The sequence below is a fragment of the Acromyrmex echinatior genome, unplaced genomic scaffold (genome assembly GCF_024713525.1).
Source record: "Acromyrmex echinatior isolate Ae372 unplaced genomic scaffold, ASM2471352v2 Scaffold21, whole genome shotgun sequence".
NCBI lineage: Eukaryota > Metazoa > Arthropoda > Insecta > Hymenoptera > Formicidae > Acromyrmex > Acromyrmex echinatior.
Window position 1 is genome coordinate 251,398 of NW_028259055.1, and position 23,885 is coordinate 275,282.

General features: G+C 31.8%; 3 protein-coding genes across 6 annotated transcripts in view; all 3 read left to right on the forward strand.

Moving 5' to 3' along the window:
- The window catches only part of Ecr (ecdysone receptor), a 233,759-nt gene that overhangs the window by 84,521 nt on the left and 125,353 nt on the right, over positions 1–23,885 (forward strand). The window lies entirely within an intron of this gene.
- Pfas (phosphoribosylformylglycinamidine synthase) overlaps positions 1–23,885 on the forward strand; it is a 241,992-nt gene that overhangs the window by 16,644 nt on the left and 201,463 nt on the right. The gene's annotated exons all lie outside the window — the stretch shown is intronic.
- On the forward strand, positions 9,414–22,431 carry LOC105155058 (uncharacterized). The gene is made up of 5 exons (XM_087416388.1): positions 9,414–11,037; positions 11,610–11,678; positions 11,746–11,857; positions 11,930–12,032; positions 13,370–22,431. Exons 1-2 carry the CDS (start codon positions 10,745–10,747, stop codon positions 11,674–11,676), a joined length of 360 nt encoding a protein of 119 aa, XP_087272514.1. The 5' UTR covers positions 9,414–10,744; the 3' UTR covers positions 11,677–11,678; positions 11,746–11,857; positions 11,930–12,032; positions 13,370–22,431.

The window sequence follows — 23,885 nt, forward strand, 5'->3', positions numbered from 1 at the left end:
AGATTCTGGAATCAAAACTAGGATGTTCCATTAAAAAAAATCGATGTGACCTTAACCTGAGCTTGGCGATACCATCCAAGGTCAAATTGACAAGATTAGTAAATAGATCTTTTTGAGCCCTACAATTTTTATCTGAAATACTTTTCTGTAAAACTTATATTTTCCGAGATATTCAGATGTCCCGACCTTTTTGGATCCTGCATAACTCTACATATTACGTATCTATTGCTTATTCTTTGTTTTGTATCAATTATATAACCGAAAGAGAATTAAAATTATTATTATTTGAGTTGGAAGTAATGGAGTAACGAGAATGTCTTCTATTATACTTATGCTAAATCAGAGGACTCAAATGAAGCTTCGATAAATGAATAGTGAACGATTAAGTTAATGATGTGCGTCGAAGACTGTAATATCAATTTCGAAATGCACTATAATAATTTGGAAACACAGGAAACGCGTTTATGCACATAAATTAATTCTCTGCAGATATGATCTAAGGAAAACACATACATAAATATATGATTTCATTTGAACTATACTGAAAGAAAAGATTGGTTGCTGCAACAATTTAGATAGTAAAATAAAATGGCATAGCATTTTTATATGGCTGCAGCAATCAGTTTTTGGTTGTAGCAGCAAATTTTTAGTTGCATTAGCCTGTCCACAATGTCAGTATATAATTTCGATAGGCTAATGCAACTAAAAATTTGCTGCTACAACCAAAAACTGATTGCTGCAGCCATATAAAAATGCTATGCCATTTTATTTTACTATCTAAATTGTTGCAGCAACCAATCTTTTTTTCCAGTGTACATTCCAATATTTATTATTAGTGCTAAAATCTATGTACATATATAGTGTGTGTGATGTGTTTGTTATAGATTTTCAGTATATAGTAAATATTCAATCTTTTAGTGTTAACTATGAGCGTTATTCACCAAAAATAAAAATGTGAAAATTTGAAAATGTGAATCTAATATACATCACATACATCAACGTTGAGCAAATAGCTCGACAACTTGAAGATTTTGAGCACAAACAAGATGAAACAACGGTAATTATGAAGATTCTGCATTAATTAACAATAAGTTTTCGTTTTATAATATCAGTTTGGGAAGAAGTCGGTTAATTTGGTGCCTCTCATGAAAGAAGAGCAGCTTATTAAGAATTTTGATAAGCACAAAATCAGTCAAAAATGAATTTGTTATACTGTATGTGAAGGAATCAAAGCATATAAAAGGCCTGAGCAAGAAAGTATTCAAAGAAATGTGCCTCAACTGTGATGAAGAAAGACACACGGCACGACACAATACAAGAAACCTAAACGAGAATCGAAGCAAGGTAACAGTGCATCACAAAGTAACAGGCCATCACGCGTATATTCATGGTATTGTCTTCTTCAATGCAGCGTGAATGACCGAACGAAGACCGTTAGTTGACAGACTCAGATGTCAGCAATTATTTGACTTTTCAACGAGCGTGTGATCGAAGAGTAAATCTGAGGGCATTACAGTGTACAGATTTGGAACATTACTGAGCATTATTTAAGAGAAATGTATATATTATAATAAGCGTTATGAGATTATGCATTCATAGAGCATTAATAGATATTATCAGGATATTAATAGGCATTTCTAAGGCATTAATGTATCATTTGGATATTACTGGACATTACTGAGCATTAGTAAGCATTGGTGTACACAATTTTTTGGTCAGCGATTTACCTTTCGGGTTTAACACTTTCGAAGACATTAATGACAAATTTGTACCGATCACAGTAGGAAACAAAGATATTATTCATGCATGTGGTCGTGATAACATTAAAATTGTTTCAACGGTAAAGAACGCTAAGGTACATTAAACAACGTATATTTCAATTCCGAAATTAGATTGAAATCTAAATTAGGTTGAAATTAAATATTGGTGCAAGTACCGAACATGGCAATAAGACAATCATCGAGGCGGATTAGATCAAGATCATCAATGGAAGAAGCTAAACATGATTGATTGCAATTGTGAACGAAATTTCTATGTGATGGATACATGGGTTGTACCGCCAAAGTATGAAGCTCAATAATGTACAATCGTCTGTGTGATACGAACGGCTCGCTCATATAAGAAACTGGAAATCATCAATAACGGAGTCAAAGGTATAAACGCTTCAAAAATTGAGTGAGAGGAATAACAACAAGCCTGCATTTTTGGAAAGTAAACAGTTTAATAAGTCAGACATTCGTTCCAAGAAGCTAGTTGAACTGATACATTTTGATATCTGCAAACCAATGTTAATCACGTCATTCGGTGGTAATACTGTATTGACAATTTTTGTGGATTTTTTTCAGGCTTCTTAATTGTATGTATGTCCCATAAAAACCGCATTGAAATAGTTGATGTTGTCGAAAATGTCATTGCAATTGCAAATTCATACTAACACAAAGTAAATCTTTTCCAATCCGATGGTATGTGAGTTTATTAGCAAGGAAATAAAACGAGTTATGAACAAGAACGAGATAGTTTACGCGTTTTCGATCCCGCACAAAAGGTACTAAAAGACAGATCAGAACGATTGTCGAAACTGAATGCATGTTAGCTGCAGCGGATTTGTCACGCTATCGTTTTGAGCAGAAGCTTCAAGAGCAGCTGCAATTCGCAATCGTGTACTGCTAAACTGATTCAATGAGAAGACATCATGGGAAATGTTCGCACGAGAACAGCTAGATGTCAGTTTTTTGCGTATTTAGATATTCGATATAATTAGAATTCCATTCAGATCCACATTGACAGTGCCTTCCTTGACATCGGTATATCTGAATGAAATGCTGATAAAAATTACCAGTTCGGTTTGCAATTAGTAAACAAATTGAGAATTGTCAATGACGCAGCTGAGAAAATTATCAAACTGATTACTGAATACAATGACAGATTAACTTACGACGAAAATAAAAAATAATTCATTATCCAAGTTATCGGCGAATACAAAAAATGTATAATCCAAATGTAAATGAAAACACTTTACTTAAATCGGTTTAACAAAAAACTTAACTTGCATAACTCACGGAGCTTTTGGAGATTATATGAGACTGAAATTTGAAACGTTTTGTAAAATTTGATTTATAATATTCGATGCAATAAATAAATTTATTATTATTTATGTATTTTTTATTCAGATGTCAACTGCCATCGCAATACGTACTCTTACGTAACGCTGCCAATCTCCTTTAAAAATTTTATTTTAAAGTTTATAGAAATATTGATAGCTATCAGCTGTCAAAAGACTATTTAAAAAAATCTCATTTAAAGCAATATTAAATTTGAAGGCTCCACACAGTAAGCGAAAAAATTCGTCCAACGCTGTAATTCTTAATCAATTTTAAAGTCTTTTTTTATTTGCTCGATATTGAATGAGCTATATGCTCTTTCTGCATAAATTTTTACAGTGTTATTAGTTAATATTCGTTATATCATGTAATTTTGATTTCTTCTGCTCACTTTATTGAATCGGCAATGTTTACTTTGGACCGTAATCAAAATTTATGCAAAATGGGCTTTCTGACAAACAAGACCATATATTTGGTGCCTATCGACTTATAAAATATATTTTTTTTGTTTTTAATAACTTCACTGATATAAAAGCAAAGTATGCAGTACTACCAGTGTTAAAATTAGAGAAAAAGATTACATTTTATTTTATTTATATGTTTCTGTGTACCTAGACGGTTAACCTTTTTGTTCCACGTTAAGTTTTGGTGTACAAATATTTCTACATTTATGTTGTCATTTTTTATTTAGAGAATTTATCTTTATTAAAACTTTGTTCTAAGCATAACAATATACGTGTGACTGTTTTATTGATTACAGAGATCACAGCTGTGTATAGCTATCAGAAGTTTATTTGGTTCTTCGATTATTTTATGTTTCTTATAATTACGTTTGTTATAAATGAAAGAAAAATATAATGCTATTTCTTTTTTTTTGTGCTTTATTACAGAAGACTTATATACGTTATCACACTTGTATTAGGTGTTGGAATTAATTCGTAGCGTTTTTTAATGAAAGAATGTTATTTATTTCACATGAGCATTAAAAAATACATTAATGAAAGTACTTCCCATCACTTGTAAAACGCTACGAATTAATTCCAACACCTAATAAAATTCTATTACAGAAAAAATAAAAATTATATTAAAGAGAAATCTATATCATTTTTATTGCATCGTAAACTTAATATATTTATATAGTTTCTATATTTAAGAAATTAACATAAAAGTTACAAGTGATATAATAATAGAAAAGTGATGGGGTGGGGGGGGGGGGGCAGGCATAAATGATATATAGTAATAACATCGCAAAATTACATAGTAATGTACTAAGAAAATGTTCTAATGTTAATAAATCATAAAGTTTTCATACATTGCTATATCTTTTCGCCTATTTTAATATAATATAATATAATGAAAAGTTATTCTTATAATACCTATCTCTCTTTTTTTCTTTCTCACATTATTTTTATATTATTATCTTTCATTAATAATCAAACAAATGCTCATCTGTATTAACAAGGAATTTTATCTAATTCCGATACAAAATAATCTCTCAATGTATTCCTCTGCTGAGTAGCATCTTTACGAGCATTGTTTGCATCTCGTGTCAAATTTTCGAAATTACTAAATACTATTTGATCCCTACACCCTAATGAATTATCATCGTTTTCTTCATGATTAAAGTCCTTACAATTAAATAACTCATTTGGACAATACGTTTTCTGAAGTCATAAGATAATTATGTAGGTATACTAAAGTATGCCTTAATTATATGTTACACACACATACATTATCCGGATTGCTACATATACTTCTCATCAGTATTTGCCAGCAACTGATATCGCAAAAGCATTGTCGATAACTCTTCTCGCTCTATATAAACAGTAATTGAACACTCGTTCAGCATCTCCCAAATCTTTTCTATTATATGGACGAAGTAGGTATGTTTTTAGAGGAAAGGCTTCATCTCCCATAAATTTGTGACAAATAGGTATTATATATTTGTTGATGATAAATTTTTTGGCGGAGGAAGATCGATATTTCCACGTACCAAATCGTTTCTAAATTTTGATCTGCTCCACTATCGCTTATAAAGCTTGAAAAATAAATAATTGAAAAATTACGATTCTATAAAATTTCCTTGAATGTAAATATAAAAATAAAGTGAAAAATTGTTCACTTACCATACTGATCAATCCAAGTGAATTTATATTGAGCGTCGCATATAGCTAAAAGGAAAATACCAAAGTAATTATAAAAGTCCGACTCAGTGTTTGGAGAGCACTGTATGTTTTAATGTGTTTCCCATCTATTACTCCGATATAGTTGGAAGCTGTCATTTCAAATAAAATTCATCTACGCTAAATCATTTTTCATTATTCCTAACCGGGAGATATGTTGATTGAAGAGCAATCCAAATTACTTCGCATACTTCAGGTATAATTTTACATCGTGGATTTTCCTATTTGAAATTTTCAAGATTGTGTACGTACAGCGTTTCTATAAGCAAAATAACTAAAAAGTTTTAATATTAACAAATATTTCATATAAAAAATTTTATTACATATTTCAAAATGTAATTTATGACGTACAGTGTTAAAGCAACACATAAGCCTACTGGCAGAGGTTTCCATTTACAGTTTTCAGGCTTTGGCAAAAATGATGATATCATTTCAACTAGTCTGATCAAATTTATGAGACCATATTCGAGTAAATTCAAAAAATTCTTCATGATCGCAATTTTTCATGTACGTATGTATCGTATTGTCCTTGTAGTTTCTTGCTGTTTGTCTCTGTTTCTTGCTGTTTGTCTCTTGCCTTTTGGTCAATAAGACAAGAGACAAATAGCAAGAAACAGAAAACAAAAAGCACATTGTAGAATTAGTCTAAGGATCACCCGACTTGGCCAAAATAGCGCGGCAGTGTCGTCCTGTGTCTTCCTGACGCGGAGAGCAGGCGTGTCAGCGCTTGTTGCGATTTGCGAGCGGTTTTTATCGTTACATTTTGCGAAGTATTATTGCTTCCCAGTTTATTTAGGATCGGCGATTTCGATATAATATAATTTGTTGTACAAAGCGTCGTTTCACCATCTAAACTGGCGGCAAGGAAGGAGATAGAAAATTCATATCGGAAGCACAAGACCATTCAGAGGAGGGATAGCATGCAGGTGATACCGTGATCTGAATTTTTAAATTAATGCTCTGTTTATGAATTTGTCATCCTGTCGCTGAATTATTTACAGGCAACTATTAAAGGGAGTGATTGAAGCGGCATGAAGGCTTGGCCACTCTCTGCCATAGTACGAGCGAAAGACCCTACTATTGATGCCGTGGGAAAACTTCTATTGAGAAAGGAATTTGGAAGCGGGGATCATCTGAAAAAGAAGTCTATCGAATCCTAAGAACGCTCCTGCAAGGATCACTCAGAGGGGAGTCTGATAAAGATGCCAACATTGCCAACTATAAGTCATATCCAACATACGCAAGGATATGATCTCGTGGGACTCGCGAGATGGCTCGCGACCAATTAGGGCGCGATAAGGCTTATCATGTGGACCTACGGTCGCCGTGTTCTCGAAAGTACTTTACTTTACGGGTACGATACTTATGTTGTGGCAAGTCTCCAGTAAACGAGAAATTATTGAAAAATGTTGAAAATTATTCATTGAAGTGATGTTGAATCAAATTTTTGAATTTTTTAAATCTAATTTCTATCCGTAATCCGCTTAAATCAGTAATTATGGATTAGTTATTTACTTTCTGTATCTCACTGTAGAAATGTGCGACCAATTCGATTGAATCCTTAATTACGTATTGATAATTTACTTTTGATATCTTAACGCAATGAACGTGCGACTAATTCGTAATTTGAATTTAACGTGCGATACTGAAGAATTGTCTAACATGGGAATCCCACCAACTAGTAGAGTCCCACTGCTAGTCACAGATCTCGGCAAGTGATATTGAAAAGCACACACCGAGGTGATATACAAAAGTCGTTGCCTCTCAAAAACCCCGATGTGATATACAGATTACAGAGTGTGTAACATTGCAGATTTACAGCGACAAGGTAATTTCTAGACATAATTCTGACCACGACAGAACAGGTTATATCCGGGAGTCATTCTATTGCCGTGAATCTGTAATATTGTATACTCTATGTATAATACTAGGATTCGTTTGAGAAAAAACAATTCATATTGTATATCTGTGATCATCTTGGTGCTTCCCAATGATAAATCACTTTCTGGGATCGCAGACTAGCATTTCATTTCTGAATCTATATGAATCCACTAGAGTTCACATTATTATATTTATCTAGATGTATAGAAACGAATTCAGTGTATTCAGTCTCTATAAAATTCAATACCTTTTTCGCGGATATCGCGGATTCGAAAACTTAATTCATACGGATTTATCCAATCCAATCCATTCTCGTTTGCTGGATCCGTTAGCGGATGCGTGAGAGGAACGTCCCAGAGGAATTCAGATTGTCGAGGAAAATCGAGAGTCTGGCTAGGAGGATCCCGTGGTGAGACGAGCGTAACGTATTGTAAATAATAAACTATCGATAAATAATAAACTGTCGATTTCTAGAGGAATGGCATGTATCCGCAATTATAATGTCAAGTTTCGTTGAGTCTAGTATTTTTGAGTAATTGCGTTGCATTTGTGAGCGCGCAGTGCGTGATCGTGCCATCCCGCCCGATATCGTTTTACTTTTATACGGCCACAGGCAAGTCATTTTATATTGTATCGTTGCGTCATATTCTTGTAGCACGTCTTAATGTCGAGATTGCGTTAGATTTCAGATAATATTCTTGCATATTCTAGAATTTTGAAAATTTTTCGTCATAACAATTCTCATTATTTTCGTAGTCGAGCTCTAGGTCGGATTTGTTTACGCGTTAAGCACGGTTGGCTACCACTGTGATTATCATTACGATTAATTTCCTTAACTACGGTATCAACTTTGTTCGTAGAATTATTTTAAAATTTGAAGCTTGTACCGTCGAGAGAGAATTCTTTTTTATCTAATATCAAGAACGTAATTTGGAAGGGCTATAACTCCTTTTTAACGCTTTGTACAAACGCATTATCGTTAATTTGTCAGCCAGCGTGTACGGAATAATATAAACGAATGAAAGAATATATTTATTATCATTTTATTGTTACAAATTCTGCATACTTTATTGCTATATTGCCCTGCGCGTTCTTCAAAATATCCTTCATTTCTGGCTTCGAACCCTTCTATCATTACACTGAGCAATCAGTTATCAGCGTTCGCGATTCTGTGGAGATCTTTATATTCTGAGTAAAATCTTTTTGTTAATTCCGCGAAAGAGTAGCATGCTCTCTCGTGCCTGACGCCTAATTATCAGTGTTAAAATTGAGAGCATTTTAAATTCGGAAATCAGTGGATGCATTGTCTACTTTGAGTATTAAATTATTATTTACGAAAACCATATAAAATGTTAATCGCAAACGCATGATGAAGTTGCACCACGCTCGTGCGGTCACAATGTGTATATTATTCTATTATATTAAAAAAGTATTTTGACACTCAAAGTTTGTAATCTCTAAAATATTTTTGAACGTTTAAAAAAATTTTTTATCCGTAATGTATACATACATATTGCAACTAACAAATGTTTAATTAATTATATTAACTTTACCCGCATCAACTTTTATATCTGTTTCTGTTCTTTAACTGGCTTGAAGCCATTGCTAACGAATAATTTCGTCCTTAGGAAATCGAAAAAATTTAACATTTTTCTTTTTTTTTTATAAGACTAATACAATATTTTACATAACATGCTGGTATTTCTGCAAAATAAATAGACAATGCTAATATGATCCAATCTATTCTTCCTTCTTCTTCAATTTTAATTGACCTCATTAATCTATTCTTTGACAGCTATACTGTATGTATGCATGGAAGAAACCATGTTACTTTTTAGCATTTGAGGGCTCTTCAACCAGCTCATTTCTACAGGCATAGTATTCTTTGAAGTTTTTTTATTTGCTAGCTACTTATTTTAAATGTGCAAATTTGAAACTTTTATATGACGAAAAAAATTCAATTGTGAAAATTAAAACATGTCATCATCGCTTACTATTTCGTCAATAGATAAAATATAAAAGTTATCTGTCGTATTTAACTGAATACTCAACATTACATGTTTTAATTTTCACAATTGAATTTTTTTAAATCTACATTGAAGATGACTTAATAATAAGGGTTGAAACGTCTGTAATTTTTATTTCATTTCTGAATACATGATATTCCTACACATCAACAATCTGTGTTGGCTCCCTACGATTAATTAATAATTAGCATTAACATTAATTTATTTATTTATTATAAATTTTAATCTATTATTATTATATATTTTTTACATTTTTAACATTAACACATACATTGTTTGTTCCACAAGCTTCTTGCCATTTTAATATTAATGTTTAATCCTTCGGAAATCGAAAGAAATGCAAATTTCCGTATTCTTTTTTTTTTATAAAATTATTTGTGTACGTTTTTATTTGACACGTATTCATTTTCGTGAAATGTCACTTTGCGTGTCACTTCAAAGTTACCACGATGCAAATGTTTAAAATGGCCGCATCTGGTTATGCGCAGAACGGTACGAAATTCGTCTCGAAAACGCGCATACCTAATATATTTCTATCATGATACGTCACATTTATGTGCAATATGGCCGCAAATCACGACCTGTTATCTTAGAGCATGTCTATATGCTCTAGGCCTGTCACGGCAGCGGCGAGCACGTAAAAGTAGTAGGTGTTTATTACATCAAAAATATAATCATGCTTTAAAAATAAGGTGGGCAGTGAAAGGCTATAAAAACTATTTTAGGAAAACGAAAAATCTCATTCGAAATTGTGAAATATTTTTCATTTCCAAAAGACAAAGCTGTTTGCATGAAGTGATATGAAGTTTGTACAAATCAAGATATTTCCATTACCAAAGATAAGAAAATAATATACAATCGAGTCGGTGTTATGGCAAATTTAGTATCTTTGAGATATGCAAAAAATTGCTCTTTCCCATTCATTGTACTTTGTATTATATATTAATACATAAAGTATAAGAAAATGACAATAAATTTTGTTTCTTAATTTATTTATAATTTCATACTCATTGTTGTTTATTGTATTTCAAAGTTTAAACAATAAATTGTCTCGAAAATAATTAATAAGAAAAATAATTATTTTGTATAATCGAATGCACAGATTTATAGGTTATAAAGTTATGTTGTAAAAGTTAATTTCGACGAAGTTGCAAGTGTGAATATGCATTACTCCTTTTTCTTAATAGGAATAAAAATTGGAAAATATTTAATAATCTGATGAACAATAACTTAAACATACTATTTTATTTAGGATGTTCAATACATTTTGAACCATCATGTTTTAAAACATCTTTCGATTGCAACTGCCGAGGTACTCTTTGAAAGTTCATAAGCTGAACAATAATATAATTCCCATGTTGCATTTATTTAATGACTCATATTTGAAAAATACACAATGCTTAATCATTTTGATGAAGGAGGGATTACATTGATGCGTTTAAAATAATCACAAATGTGCCAATCGATAATACCAATATGCCTGGAAAAGTGAATGCCTCTACGCACATCAATGTTATATCACAAGAAGTGCCTTCATTTGCAGTAGCGAATAATGTCAATGGATTGTGTTGGTACAGTTGTTCAAGAAGTATCGAATGTTCCAATGCATATTGAATTGGAAGAAATGGTTCCTTCATGTACAGTTATAAAAAATGTACCAATGAATTTTGCTGATGTGTCTAAAAAAATGTCAACTGTGACACACATCGATGTCGCATCAAAAGAAATTGTAGATGCATCAAAGAGTATTATGGATGTATATAATATGGACAATACTTTATATGTAACACCAAGTGCATCATCTATAACAAATCTCCATAGCTCAAATAAAGATATTGACTCCATGTAAGTAATAAACTTTCTAGATCACTCTAATGTTCAAACATGAATATAACTATTAAATTTTACTCGTATTTTCAAATTTTGTTATTTACAGATTCTTTTGTAAAGAAAACCTAAATCATAATATTTATTATAAAAGAGGAATGATTATTAGAGAACAAAAGTGTATTGTCATTTTAGAGTTTGAAATAGACCTTTTTTGTAATGTAAATAAATATAAACATCTTATAATAAAACAAAATGTATATATAAATAAAGAAATATAAAAATATAAATTTAAAAAATACAATAGTGTATACATGTGTACATATTATAATAAAATAAAATTCATAGTACTGAATGTAAAGAAATATAAAAATATATGTTATAATGAAATATGAATATAAAAAAGTAAGGACCTTTTGTCCAATTATTCTTTTCCTTCATTGTTCGGCAATGTTTATTAATTTTTGCAGCATTATATTAGTTATATATACATATATATATATATATATATATATATATATATTATATATACATGTGTGTGTACACATATGTATGATATTCAGAATATCATTTTTATTGCATGTTTTCAGAAAAAACTTACAACAAGAATTGGAAGAAGAAACTTGCAAAATTCAAACTACAAGAGAAATTGAATAGAGGTGAAGTTACATTTCTATTATTACTCTCTAGTATTTACTGAATTTGCAGCATTTTATTTACTTTCAGCGAGAATCTTAAATTGCAAGTGGTTGCAGTAAAGAAAAAATTGAAGCGGCAAGAACAAAACTTGTCTTGGTACATTGAAATGTGTGAAGTCAAAATGTACACAAATCTTTAGGTAAAGTTTTCACGTCGCGTCAAATACGAATATTATTGAATCTTAATGTGACACGCATAAACTGATTTTCAGAAGATATAGCAAGCGCTATGTCTTTACGATGCATCAGTCCCAAAGCTTACCGGTACATGAGAAGTGTGAAAATGCTTCTCCCTGTTTTTTCAATGCTAAGAAGGTGAGCATGTAATACCAACATAAATTCTGGCATGTTAGATACAATCCTTACCTGCATGAAATGTAAAGAAAAAAGCATGCAAACGCATAAATGACTAGTTGTAATCACATTTGACGAAATCTATTTATATAATAAAATTGTTATCGATCGAAAACTGCAGAAAATTGTTGGCTCACACAAGTTGTACCAGTGTGTAATGGTCCATAATATATTTTCTAAATAAAAACAACCAATTACTATAATTATAATATGATTATGAATGATGATTAAAAATACCTTTGTGCATTATTTCATGATTGTATAATATAGATTACCCTATTGCTATTGGCATGATATGAGTTCAACTAAAAAGAATTAGATAGAGCGGAAGGTTCATATATCATGACGAGAGTCATCTGTCAAGTTCGATGCATGATGAAAGCAGAAAGGTGAAGCATACGCCATAGACAAAAATAAAAAGCAATAGAGTTTAATTGATTAAACTATTAAACTATATTGGAGAAAATATAATAACATGCAATACCGATAGAGTTAGATTGTTCGAAATTTGTTCATCTCCACTTTATCATGCGCAATGCTTCACTTTTCTGATTCCATCATAGTCCGATGCACAATTACGTTCCTAATTTCATTTTTATTTTATATAGACAGAACAGAATATTAGTTGTAATGAAGTATTCGTGGCCGTGTAACTTTAGGTATGAAAATGAAGGATATCGAATTCCGTTTGTCTTCGTTAATTTTTTCATCGCTATTATTATTGATAAATGCAGCATCAGACTCATAGTATTGCTAGTATACGCGAAAATGTATTACGATCTCATAAGGATCTTCCACTCTATCTAATCTTTTTTGGGTTTAACGAATATCGCTCTGTAGTCTGAATGAAAATTAGTTGCCCCCGAAAACAATTAAGGAACAGACTTTCAAAATGGATTTTGTCCAAAATTTCAGTTTTTTAAATTAAAGATGGCATAGTGTTCAGTGTTGACAGGCTCATATTTTAAGTTACTCTATGATCTAAAAGTATTTCTACACACCATTAATTTGTGCTGAAAAAAATTTTTACATTCGAAGTGCATTATGTCTTGTAACTAGAGATAAACAAAATGTGTATTTGTTTAATAGTTTTAGCAATTGTTTAACAATTTTGTTGAACATTTTCATGTCTTATTAATTGGCGTTTTTTTTTTGTGTAAAGGCATGCAGTTTTCTTGTGACTTTCTTTGTTGTTTTCTGAAAATTATAAATTTTGGATAAAACGCATTTTGAAAGTCTGCTCTTTAATTATTTTCAGCATTCTCTCGACAAAAAATTAAAGGTTTCTATGTTTGCAGATATGCCACACTTGCTCGAGTTAGCAAGAAATCACTTTATTGATAATGGGTTCAGAGGAGATAATGGGTGTGCGGAGGCATCGCATGGATAAGAAATATATCGAATAAATCTTAAATATTTGTGCAAAAAATGTAAAAGTTTCTTACAACATTTTCCAATATCATCTTCACGTCCAAGGCTATGAAAGAGAAAAAGTTCTTCCTATTATACTTTATATTATACAATTACTTTCTGAACGAAACAGCTTCCATTGAATGATTTGGACAAAAAACTACTTTAACAATTTTGACTGGAAGGAAGCAGCGCGCATTATCTTGTTTAACGACTGGCTGAAAATGTTTAATGCTAGTAATATATGTGACAAACGGCAAGAATGTTTACGAGGTTAATTTAGAAAAACCAGATGGCGTTTTATAAGAAATGACCGAACTAATGAATGACATGGCAATTGGAAGACACAAAAGTTTAATTACATTTCAAAAAGGCATTATCGTTAAGTAACTGTTCTTTACAACAATTTTTACCAAATAAGAAAATGTATTCCAACAACAATGTTAAGATGCAATACATTATCACCAAACAGTTAAATCAAGACGTACTTAAAAACTTTTTTTCATTTATGAGAGGTATTTACTATTGGTATTGCATGCGACAAGCCTATCGCACTAGATTTCAAATATCGCATAAAAAGATATATTTTAGGCAAGTACTCAATCAATGTGTTTTGTAATGAAAGAGTTTGTAAGATTTGATAGAATTTATTTTGCTTTGTGTTCCCTCTTGCTATATACTGGCGAAGCTACTGCCATTTTGATATACTAGCACACACAAAATAAATCCATACTTTAACCTTAGAAGGTGGCATCTGATATTAATTTCTTGAATAGAATGTTAAAAAATACAAAATATAACAGATATATATATAACTTATAATAAAAAAGAGGCACAAATAATAATAGTACATGCTTTTACAGTATAGATTAATTAAAGAAATAAGTTGCTATATTAAATAAAATTATAAAAAAACTTTCTTTTACATAATATGTACATACATACGTTAAGTTTGTATGAAACAAAGAGCAACATAAAATAAACGAAGAATTAAAAATAAAACTTTACTAGTTAACACTTGAAGATATGTTACAACTATAAGCCATAGATATAAGTATAGGTACTATAAATAGTTAAGATAACTGATACGCGTTGATTCATATTAACTGATAGTCTCGCCATTGTCGCCAATGTCGTCATATGTAAAGAAAATATAGTGGCCATGGGTTCTTTTCTTCAAAGCGTGGGAAGAAATGCTTTTCGTTCCTGTTCTTTCCCAAGTTTTTTTCTTGGGTTCTTTCCCTCCCTCGCAACACTATTCATGTATTAATTCACCAAATGCTTTATCCTTTTTGGTAGCGTTACTACATTTCAGAAGAATAATAAAAATAATTTGCTCAAGCATATTGTAATATATATAACGAATTTATAATTGATGATCCACATCTAGTTCTAGTCTAATTGTGGGTGGACATGATGTAGTTTTAACATATTCAAGTTTATTTAAAATTAGTAACAGTTAAAAATCAATGATAAGTAAAATTACAATAAAAATTAATGAAAATTAAATGTTTAACAATATAAAAATAGTTAAATTATATTATAAATAATAACACTTTTTGTATATAGACATATGTGTATACTATTTTATATTTTATTTCGATATTAAAAACAAATAAATCTTTTCAAGAATGGTCATTATATAAGATTTGACAAGTTTTTAAACATTTTAATAATAAATTTACGTAATAAAAGTATCGTTATAACATAATGGTTAAATAAACATTCGCGGATACATTTAATCTCAACTGAGCATAACATTGATTTTTTCCATGAAATCTAATGCTATTTATTACCTATTATAAAAGCCATAATGTTATTCTTATGATATTACTTTGAATAAATTTTGAAAGATACATACTTTAATTAACTTCGCACATTTAATTAGTTAATCAATAAAATGTATAACGCTGTTCCTAATAAATTAAAATTAATTAACATTTGGAAAACATAAAACAAATAGAGCGGGGCTAGTGTTGTGACACTTTTTCTTTAAGTTATTATAAATCTTCACACAATTACGATAGATTAATGATAAATGCTTTCAAACATTGCATGTGCATCTGGCTCAATAATTAAGTACTTATAATCCTTAATATATCTCGTAAATAAAAAAATTACGTTAATTACAAGGATGTAAAGTGGATCAATATGCCTCACCTATGGGTCATGTTGAGCATCCTTGACGGATAAGTTGAGCTATGAAGATAATCTCGTTTAATGAGATTATATATTATTAAAAATATTAAAAGATTATGTGTACATATTAATCAAATTTTTATTATTTTTATCTTAAGTACAATAATTTGTAATAATCTCGTTTTAAATGCTTTAATTAACAAAATTAGAAAAATTATGTCTTTACTCTTTATAATAATAATTAAACATAAAATATATGTTTAATCATTAAAATAGAATAAAAAACATCGATAAAGACAGATTTCATTTAAGCAGTTGAGTTTATAAGGTTCGTTATGGGATATTGCCCAACAAGCTCCACATCGATGTTGACTAAAATATTTTTTTATAATTGAAAAAACGCAAATAAAATAGCAACTTGAACATTAAAGTCCAAAAATACGATAGTAACTTATATTTAGTTAATTCAAAAAACACATTTGATTGTTATTAATCGGTTTAATTACCATGTAGACCAAAAAGAATACTCGTCTTAATACTTGTCTAATAATTTTCTTTTGATATACGAAAACGAAAAAGTATTTTGTTGTAGACAGCTGGACACAGCTGTATTAAGTACAATAATTTCTTTGTGCTACCTTAAGTAAGCATAGACGTATCTATATATATTTTGGTTATTTAAATCTGTCAAAAATTATTATTCTCCGAAAAAAATTAATACATCAAATGAAAGATTAAAATCCAAATGTTACAATCTTAACTAATCAAGTTAAATTCTACTAAGTACTTAATTAATACTAGTTACCATTTTTTTTAAAGGATATTCTTATTGAAGATCTTCTGATTCCAATCCAAGTAATTGCAATTTTCATTCTCTGTCAAAAATTATTACTCTTCGAAAAAAATTAATGTATCAAATGAAAAATTAAAACTCTGATGCTACAATCTTAACTAATCAATTGTATCAAATTAAAAAGTAAAACACAAATGGTTCTGTCTCTCTCTCTCTCTTGTTATTTATACAAACTTAGCTTTTTAAAAAAAAAGGTTAAAAAAGCGCTAAGAATGTATGCTTTTCGTAAAGAATCATTTGAGCCGGTTTCATTAATTACAATTACTTAATTGGCCGTGGAACTGACTAATCGTTTGCCGTTTAGTAGAATCAGTACAAAAATTACCTTTTTAAAAAAGGTAAAAAAGGCGCTAAGAAAATGTGCTTCTCGAATAAAATCTAAGTATCCAACCCAATTAATAGTAGTTTTAATTTTTCTTCAAAAATTCTTATTGAAGGTTTTTTTAATTTTTATTTCAACCCAAGTAATAGCAACTTTAATTCTTTGTCAAAAATTACTACTTGAAAAAAAATAATATATCGAATGAAAAATTAAAATCCAGATGCTATAATCTTAACTCGAGTTAAATTAAAAAATAAAACGCAAGTAGTACTATCTTTTGTTACTTAACTCTAATGATATGTATCATTTGTATAAAAGATTTGATATCAACAGTTCCAACTTAAATCCCATACCAAATTAAGTAAAAAATACAATTCATAATTGCGTTACCTTGTCCATTCAAATGTTACTACAAAAAGTTAAAGAAGTAAACACTTATAGAAATTTCTCTTTCGTTTCAGTAATTTTGTATAGTCCTCCGCATTCTAATTCTAATCAGTAAACGCAGCGTTATGAATTTTAACGCAAATTTTATTGTCTGAATAGTATACGCGCGATTCTGTTTTCCACTTTCAGAGAAAATTGCGAGAATTAAGAGTTAAAAAAAAATCATATACTTCGAACGAGCAGTTAGTGTTGCGTTGAATATACTTTTTTCATTACTAGATTAAGAATGAAATGAAAGAGAAATTTCTTTTATAAGTTATATTACTTGCACATTTGATAATATATAAATATAATTTAGAGAAATTTGATAATTGTTACATCCCGATAAAATCTTATTCTTTATCATAGATATACGATTTATACCTTATTTTTTATCTCGCTAGGTTAATATTTCCCTATTTTATCTTTATTTCAAAACCGAAAATTGCTTTTCTCTTTTACAAGAGAATATATTCAGTTTCTTTATTTAAACATTCAAACCAACATAGATTATATTATCGTTATATACTTTTATGCGTCATACAAATTATCTACAGATTATTCTAAAGAATGTCTAAGAATATCACACGATCTTTCTCAAAGAAGCCCTCCTATAAAATAACAAAAGCGTAAAACATTAACATTAATAATAATGTATATTATATTAGCGTTTAACGATTAAGTAATTAGCAGTAAAATAGAAATCTTCCTGAATGCGAGAACGAATATCTTTTTTTTCCCTTTTTTTTTCTAATAAAGTTAAATTAATTTTAAACATATGAATGTAGTGAATTCGCATAAAGGATATTAAGGAAAACCGAATTTTTATTACTACAAATTGTTAAAACTCAACAGTCAGTCAGTCGGTTAGCTAGTTACAGTCAGTTAGTTACAGTTACAGCTACAGTTACAGTTATACAATCAAGGTGAGAACTATCCTCGCGCTTCATCAGAACCTCACTTTTTTTTTTCGCATTGTTTTACTTATCGCATTTACTTATTTTAACGAAAATATTGAATTGAATCTATCGACGGAATCTCTAAATCTCTAATCTTCGGTTACATACAAGTACATACACAGTGCGACAAATATGTTCCCGGACAGGGCCTGAAAATCATAATTAAAACAACAATATGCATATTTTTTGGTTTTATTATTCAAAATATTCTCTGGCTTCAATACACTTGTTACAGCGATTCAATAGTGATTCAAATGCATGTTCTAGCTCAGTTTGCGGAATTGCCTCTAGTGCCTGTGTAGAAGCTGGTCGGAATGTCATCAAAAAAGCGTCCTTTCAATTTCAATTTCAATTTAGGGAATAATGAGAAGTCGCAGGGGGCCAAATCAGGTGAATACGGTGGATGGTTTAACACAGAGACACGATTTCGAGCCAAACATTGACGGACAATCAATGAAGTGTGACTCGGTGCATTATCATGCAACAAAGATCAATTTTCTGGATCACGATATTCGGGGCGAATACGATGAATTCTGCCCATCAATCGCTTTAAAATTTCGAGATAATGTACCAGTAATTGTTTGACCAGTTGGAACAAACTCTTTGTGGATAATACCTTTGTTATCAAAGAATATGATGAGCATTGTCTTGATTTTTGATGGAACTTTTCGTATTTTTTTTGCTTGTGGTGAATTTTTTGACTTTCATTCCGCACTTTGACGCTTAGTTTCTGGATCATATTGAAAGCACCATGTTTCATCACCCGTAACAATTGATTTTAGGAAGTTTGGATTATTTTCTGCGGCTGCAACGATGTCTCTGGAATAATTGATTCTCGCTGATTTTTGATCGCTTCTTAATGTGTGTGGAACAAACTTCGCACAAACCTTCGTTTTACCCAAATCTTCATGTAATATGGTTCGAATCGTTTCTCTACTGATATTTAAAGCCTCCTCCATCATTTTTAGTGATACATTGCGATCGTTTGCAACAAAATCACGTACTTTTTCGATCATTTCGGGTGTTCGAACCAAAATTGGCCGTCCTGATTTTTTGTCATCTTCAAGGATCTCTCTGCCTTCCAAAAAACGCTTATGCCACTCAAAAACATCTATACGATCTAGACATTGACTGCCGTAAACTTGTCGATCGGAATGTTTCTGATGCACTTTTACCAAGTTTTGCGTTAAATTTAATCACTGCTCTTTGTTCCATATTAAAATTTCTACCTCGACCAAAATTTTGTTTAACATGAACTGTCATATCTTCGTTATATGTCAACCAAAATGAATGAAACTTTGACAGATGATAGCAAAATGTTCAACCTTTAAAATGCATGTTTGAACGCACAGATGTCGCCACTGGTTGCTGAGATGTGGTTCGTGTCCGGGAACATATTTGTCGCCCTGTATATATATATATATATATGAGTATCTGAGGGGTTGTTACGACTGTCGCTGCCAATAGCGTGGCCTCTGTTTTACGATGGTTCTCTGGAACATTATTATTATAATTCTTTTTTGCATTACCTCCATGTCTACCAAAAACGGATGAAGACAAAGAGAAAAGAGATTAAGGTTCCAAATTAAATCGGCCTTTATTTCAAACTAAGATCCTTTCCTCTATTTCCAAAACTTGTGCTATTGCTAGATCAAGACAAATCAGTACTTTCCAGTGAACCGCATTCTTAATCGCACAACTTAATCTCCGATCCCCGAGTAAATTGTTTAAATACATTGACTCAAAAACAGAGAAAATCTCAATAGCAACATTAGCCGTAACATAATATTTGAAATTTCTCTTATAGAAATTTCTCTTTCGTTTCGAAGGATATTGTTCTGTTTCTGCGGAAAGATGTATTTTCTTGTATAATTTTGTATAGCTCTCCGCATTCTAATTCTAATTTGTAAACGCAGCGTTATGAATTTTAACGCAAATTGTATTGTCTAAATAATATACGCGCGATTCCGACTTCAGAGAAAATTGCGAGAATTAAGAATTAAGAAAGATCATATACTTCGAACGATCGTTTATTTCTTTTCTTTAACTGCCTGCTCATCTAAAGTAAGAATTTTACTTTCAATAAACTCTACCTCGTGAATCGAGATATTAATCGTCAAATATTATTCAGGTTAGAAGTTCTGTTCTTAGCCACGAAATATTGTGAAATTTTCTGCTTTAAAACATATTTCCATTTTAAAAATACAAGTTACTTTCTTATGTTTTTTTAAAACAGAGAAATGAAAATTTTATCGCAGTGTATGTTTGCATCGTAGTATTTTGTAGCTGTGACAGACTTCCTAACTTGAATTGTCATTAACTTCAATGACTAATATCCTCATGATTCACGAGAGAGAGAGCGACACTTTTTTCTTGTCAAGCCTTTGTTTTTATATGAAAACGCATCGATTGAATATATTTTTATTAATCAATGAAAATTTGATTTAAAGTATCCGAATGTGATCGTAACCTCACTCATGTAGAATGTGTTCTGGATAACATATATCTGGTATTCGGTAGTAAATACCTGAACTCAGTTCCTCGGACACATAGAACACCTAGACACTTAATTTCTTGACGGCGAATACCTAGACAGTACCTCGATTACGAGCTAAATATTTCATCTTTCTTGCATAATTTGCGCCATGTACGTCACAGCCGTCATCATCAAAATATTAATTTCTAAAGCGCTGAATTTCTGCCATCAATAGTTTGGTGCACTCCCCGCGCACCTGGCAAGCACCCCGCGTCTCGCACACCGCCGCGAGCCTCCAAACGTCATAAGTAGAATGTGCAGGCATCCGAGCGCCTCTATCGCCATCTAGACAGACAGTGCAACTACATTTTTCCTCTTCATCACGTTAATAAAATCAAAGATTTCAGATTTTGCATCGCAATATCTCTGCTCGTAAGACACATAGAGAAAAGATAAAACACTTTCATTATATATTTTGAGCGGATGCAATCGATTGAGCACACTTAGAATTTGATCAGTTCAGCTCTTATTGAGATCCAATAATCTCAATCCCTCGCCGGCTCGTGTAAAGTAGCCAGTGTTATGCGCGTATCTTAGCGCCGAGACACTACTAGTATCTCCAGATATATGCATTTAATCAATTTGCCTCTATGCGCAATTAGCCCCGCTCTACCCTATTAAAAAAATCTGGTGATTTGTACCACATTTAATGGAAAATACTATAATTATTTAAATATAAAGTAATGTGGAACAAGATTTGATTCATATCTTACTTTTATCCTATAATAATTTTGGAGCCGCAATTCTCAAGATGTCAGTTGAAAATGATGTAGATTGGATTCAATTTATTTCTTAAGGAAATGTATGTATCCATCGAAAATCTTGATAACGACAACGCGGATAATAAATTGAATTAGTTGAATTTGAAAAATATGGATATCTTCTTCGCAACAAATTCATTTTTAATGAATTTAGCGACAATTGTATAAAAAAAAATAGAATCGTTGATATTTACTACATTCAAGTCATTCTGTGCTTCGTTCTTACACGAACATACATTTGAGTTCGTAAAGAATCAACAAATATCAGGACAGAACAGAAGTAAAAATAAGAAAAAGAAGATTGTAAAGTTTACTAATAATAAAATGTAGTGTATTCATTTACACGTCTCTATCCTTTTCTCTTCTTTGAATATATTTCTTCAATTTCCTACACTAATATTTCCGAATCTACGATTTCTTTCTTACGAGTCTGTCCCAAAAGTATCCGACCTACCATTTTTCGGCGCTTGGCTTATTCTTCATCATCCGGTTGGTGGTATCCTTCGAAGTAGTCCCCATTTGATTGAACAACACGCTCATATCGATGCTTCCACTTCCCAAAGCAGTCTTGAAAGTCAGTTATTGGAATCGCCTTTAGTGCATTCGTCGCATTGGTTTCAACAGTCTTCTTGTCGTCGAATCGGTGTCCTTTAAGCGGCATTTTCAATCGAGGAAATAGCCAAAAGTCGCAGGGAGCTACGTCGGGATTGTACGGAGGCTGGCGAAACTGTACAACACTGTGTTTTGATAAATACTGCTGCACAAGGTTTGATGCATGCGCTGGAGCATTGTCGTGGTGAAGAAGTCAGTCACCGGTTTGCCAAAAGTGCGGTCGTTTTCTTCTAATTGCATCACGCAATCTTTTCAAAATTTCAACGTAGTACTCTTTGTTGATCGTCTGACCTGCAGGAGCATATTCGTGATGCACGACGCCTTCATAATCGAAAAAAACAATCAACATTGACTTGATTTTGCTCCGACTTTGACACAGACGTGTGTCATTTTTAAACCGCTTATACCACTCTTTTATTTGTGTTTTGCCCATACACTCGTCTCCAAAGGCCTTTTGCAACATTTCAATAGTTTCTGCACAAGTTTTTTCAAGTTTAAAGCAAAACTTGATGCAAATTCGTTGCTCAACTTTTTCGGTCATTTTTAGCTACTTAAAAATCCGACGAACGTGAAAAAGACACTGTAAACAAATACACACTGCGTATGAACTATACGTCCTACTAGTGTACGACCGATAAGTTCGTAAGGTCCTACTGTTGACGTGCCTGCCCGGTAGAGGTCGCTAGAACATTTTGGCGCGAAGATATAAATGCAGGTCGGATACTTTTGGGACAGACCTCGTATATTCAGTTTGTTGTTCAGTTTAAATATATTAGGTGTTGGAATTAATTCGTAGCGTTTTTTTAATGAAAGAATGTTATTTATTTCACATGAGCATTAAAAAATACATTAATGAAAGTACTTCCCATCACTTTCTACTACTTTTGACCATCTTTCGGGCAGTGAATGAATACCGCGTCGGAAGAACTGTTCATCTTTAGATGAAATCCAGGAATCGAACCATTTTGTACAATCTTCGTAAGATGTGAACTTCTGCTCGCACAAGCTATGAGCTAATGATCGAAACAAGTGGTAGTCGCTAGGTGCAATATCAGGAGAATACGGCGGGTGCGGTAGCACTTCCCATTTAAGTGTTTCCAGGTATGTTTTTACCGGTTTTGCAACGTGTGGGCGAGCATTGTCGTGCAGCAAGATGACTTTATCGTGTCTTTCGAAGTATTCCGACCGTTTTTGCTTCAATGCACGGCTCAAGCGCATCAGTTGCCGTCGGTAGAGATCTCCAGTAACGGTTTCATGCGGTTTTAGCAGTTCGTAGTATATGACACCCTTCTGATCCCACCAAATACACAGCAGGAGCTTTGAGTCATGGATATTGGGCTTTGCCACTGATGTTGATGGTTCGCCGGGCTTAACCCATGACTTTCTGCGCTTTGGATTGTCATAATGGATCCACTTTTCGTCACCGGTAACAATCCGATGCAAAAAACCTTTTCTTTTCTGCCGTTGAAGCAGCAGTTCGCACGTGAGAAAACGTCTCTCAATATCCCTTGGTTTCAATTCATATGGGACCCAATGTCCTTCCTTCTGGATCATGCCCAAACTTTTAAGACGTTTTCCTATTGTTGAGAAGTCAACTTCCAATGACGTAGATAATTCTTTAAGTGTTTGACATGAGTTTTCATTGAGCAGTGCCTGCAAATCGTTATCTTCAAATTTTTTCGGCTGACCAGGTCGCTCCTTGTCATCCAAGTCGAAATCACCAGCTTTAAAACGTGCAAACCACTTCCTACACGTTTGCTCAGCCAGAGCATGTTCACTATACATATCCACTAAAA

Bases quoted from the DNA above. Each gene is read 5' to 3' on its own strand.
- LOC105155058 (XM_087416388.1), top strand. From the start codon at position 10,745: ATGTCAATGGATTGTGTTGGTACAGTTGTTCAAGAAGTATCGAATGTT. The intron at 11,038-11,609 runs GTAAGTAATAAA...GCATGTTTTCAG, and splicing joins AATAAAGATATTGACTCCAT to AAAAAACTTACAACAAGAAT.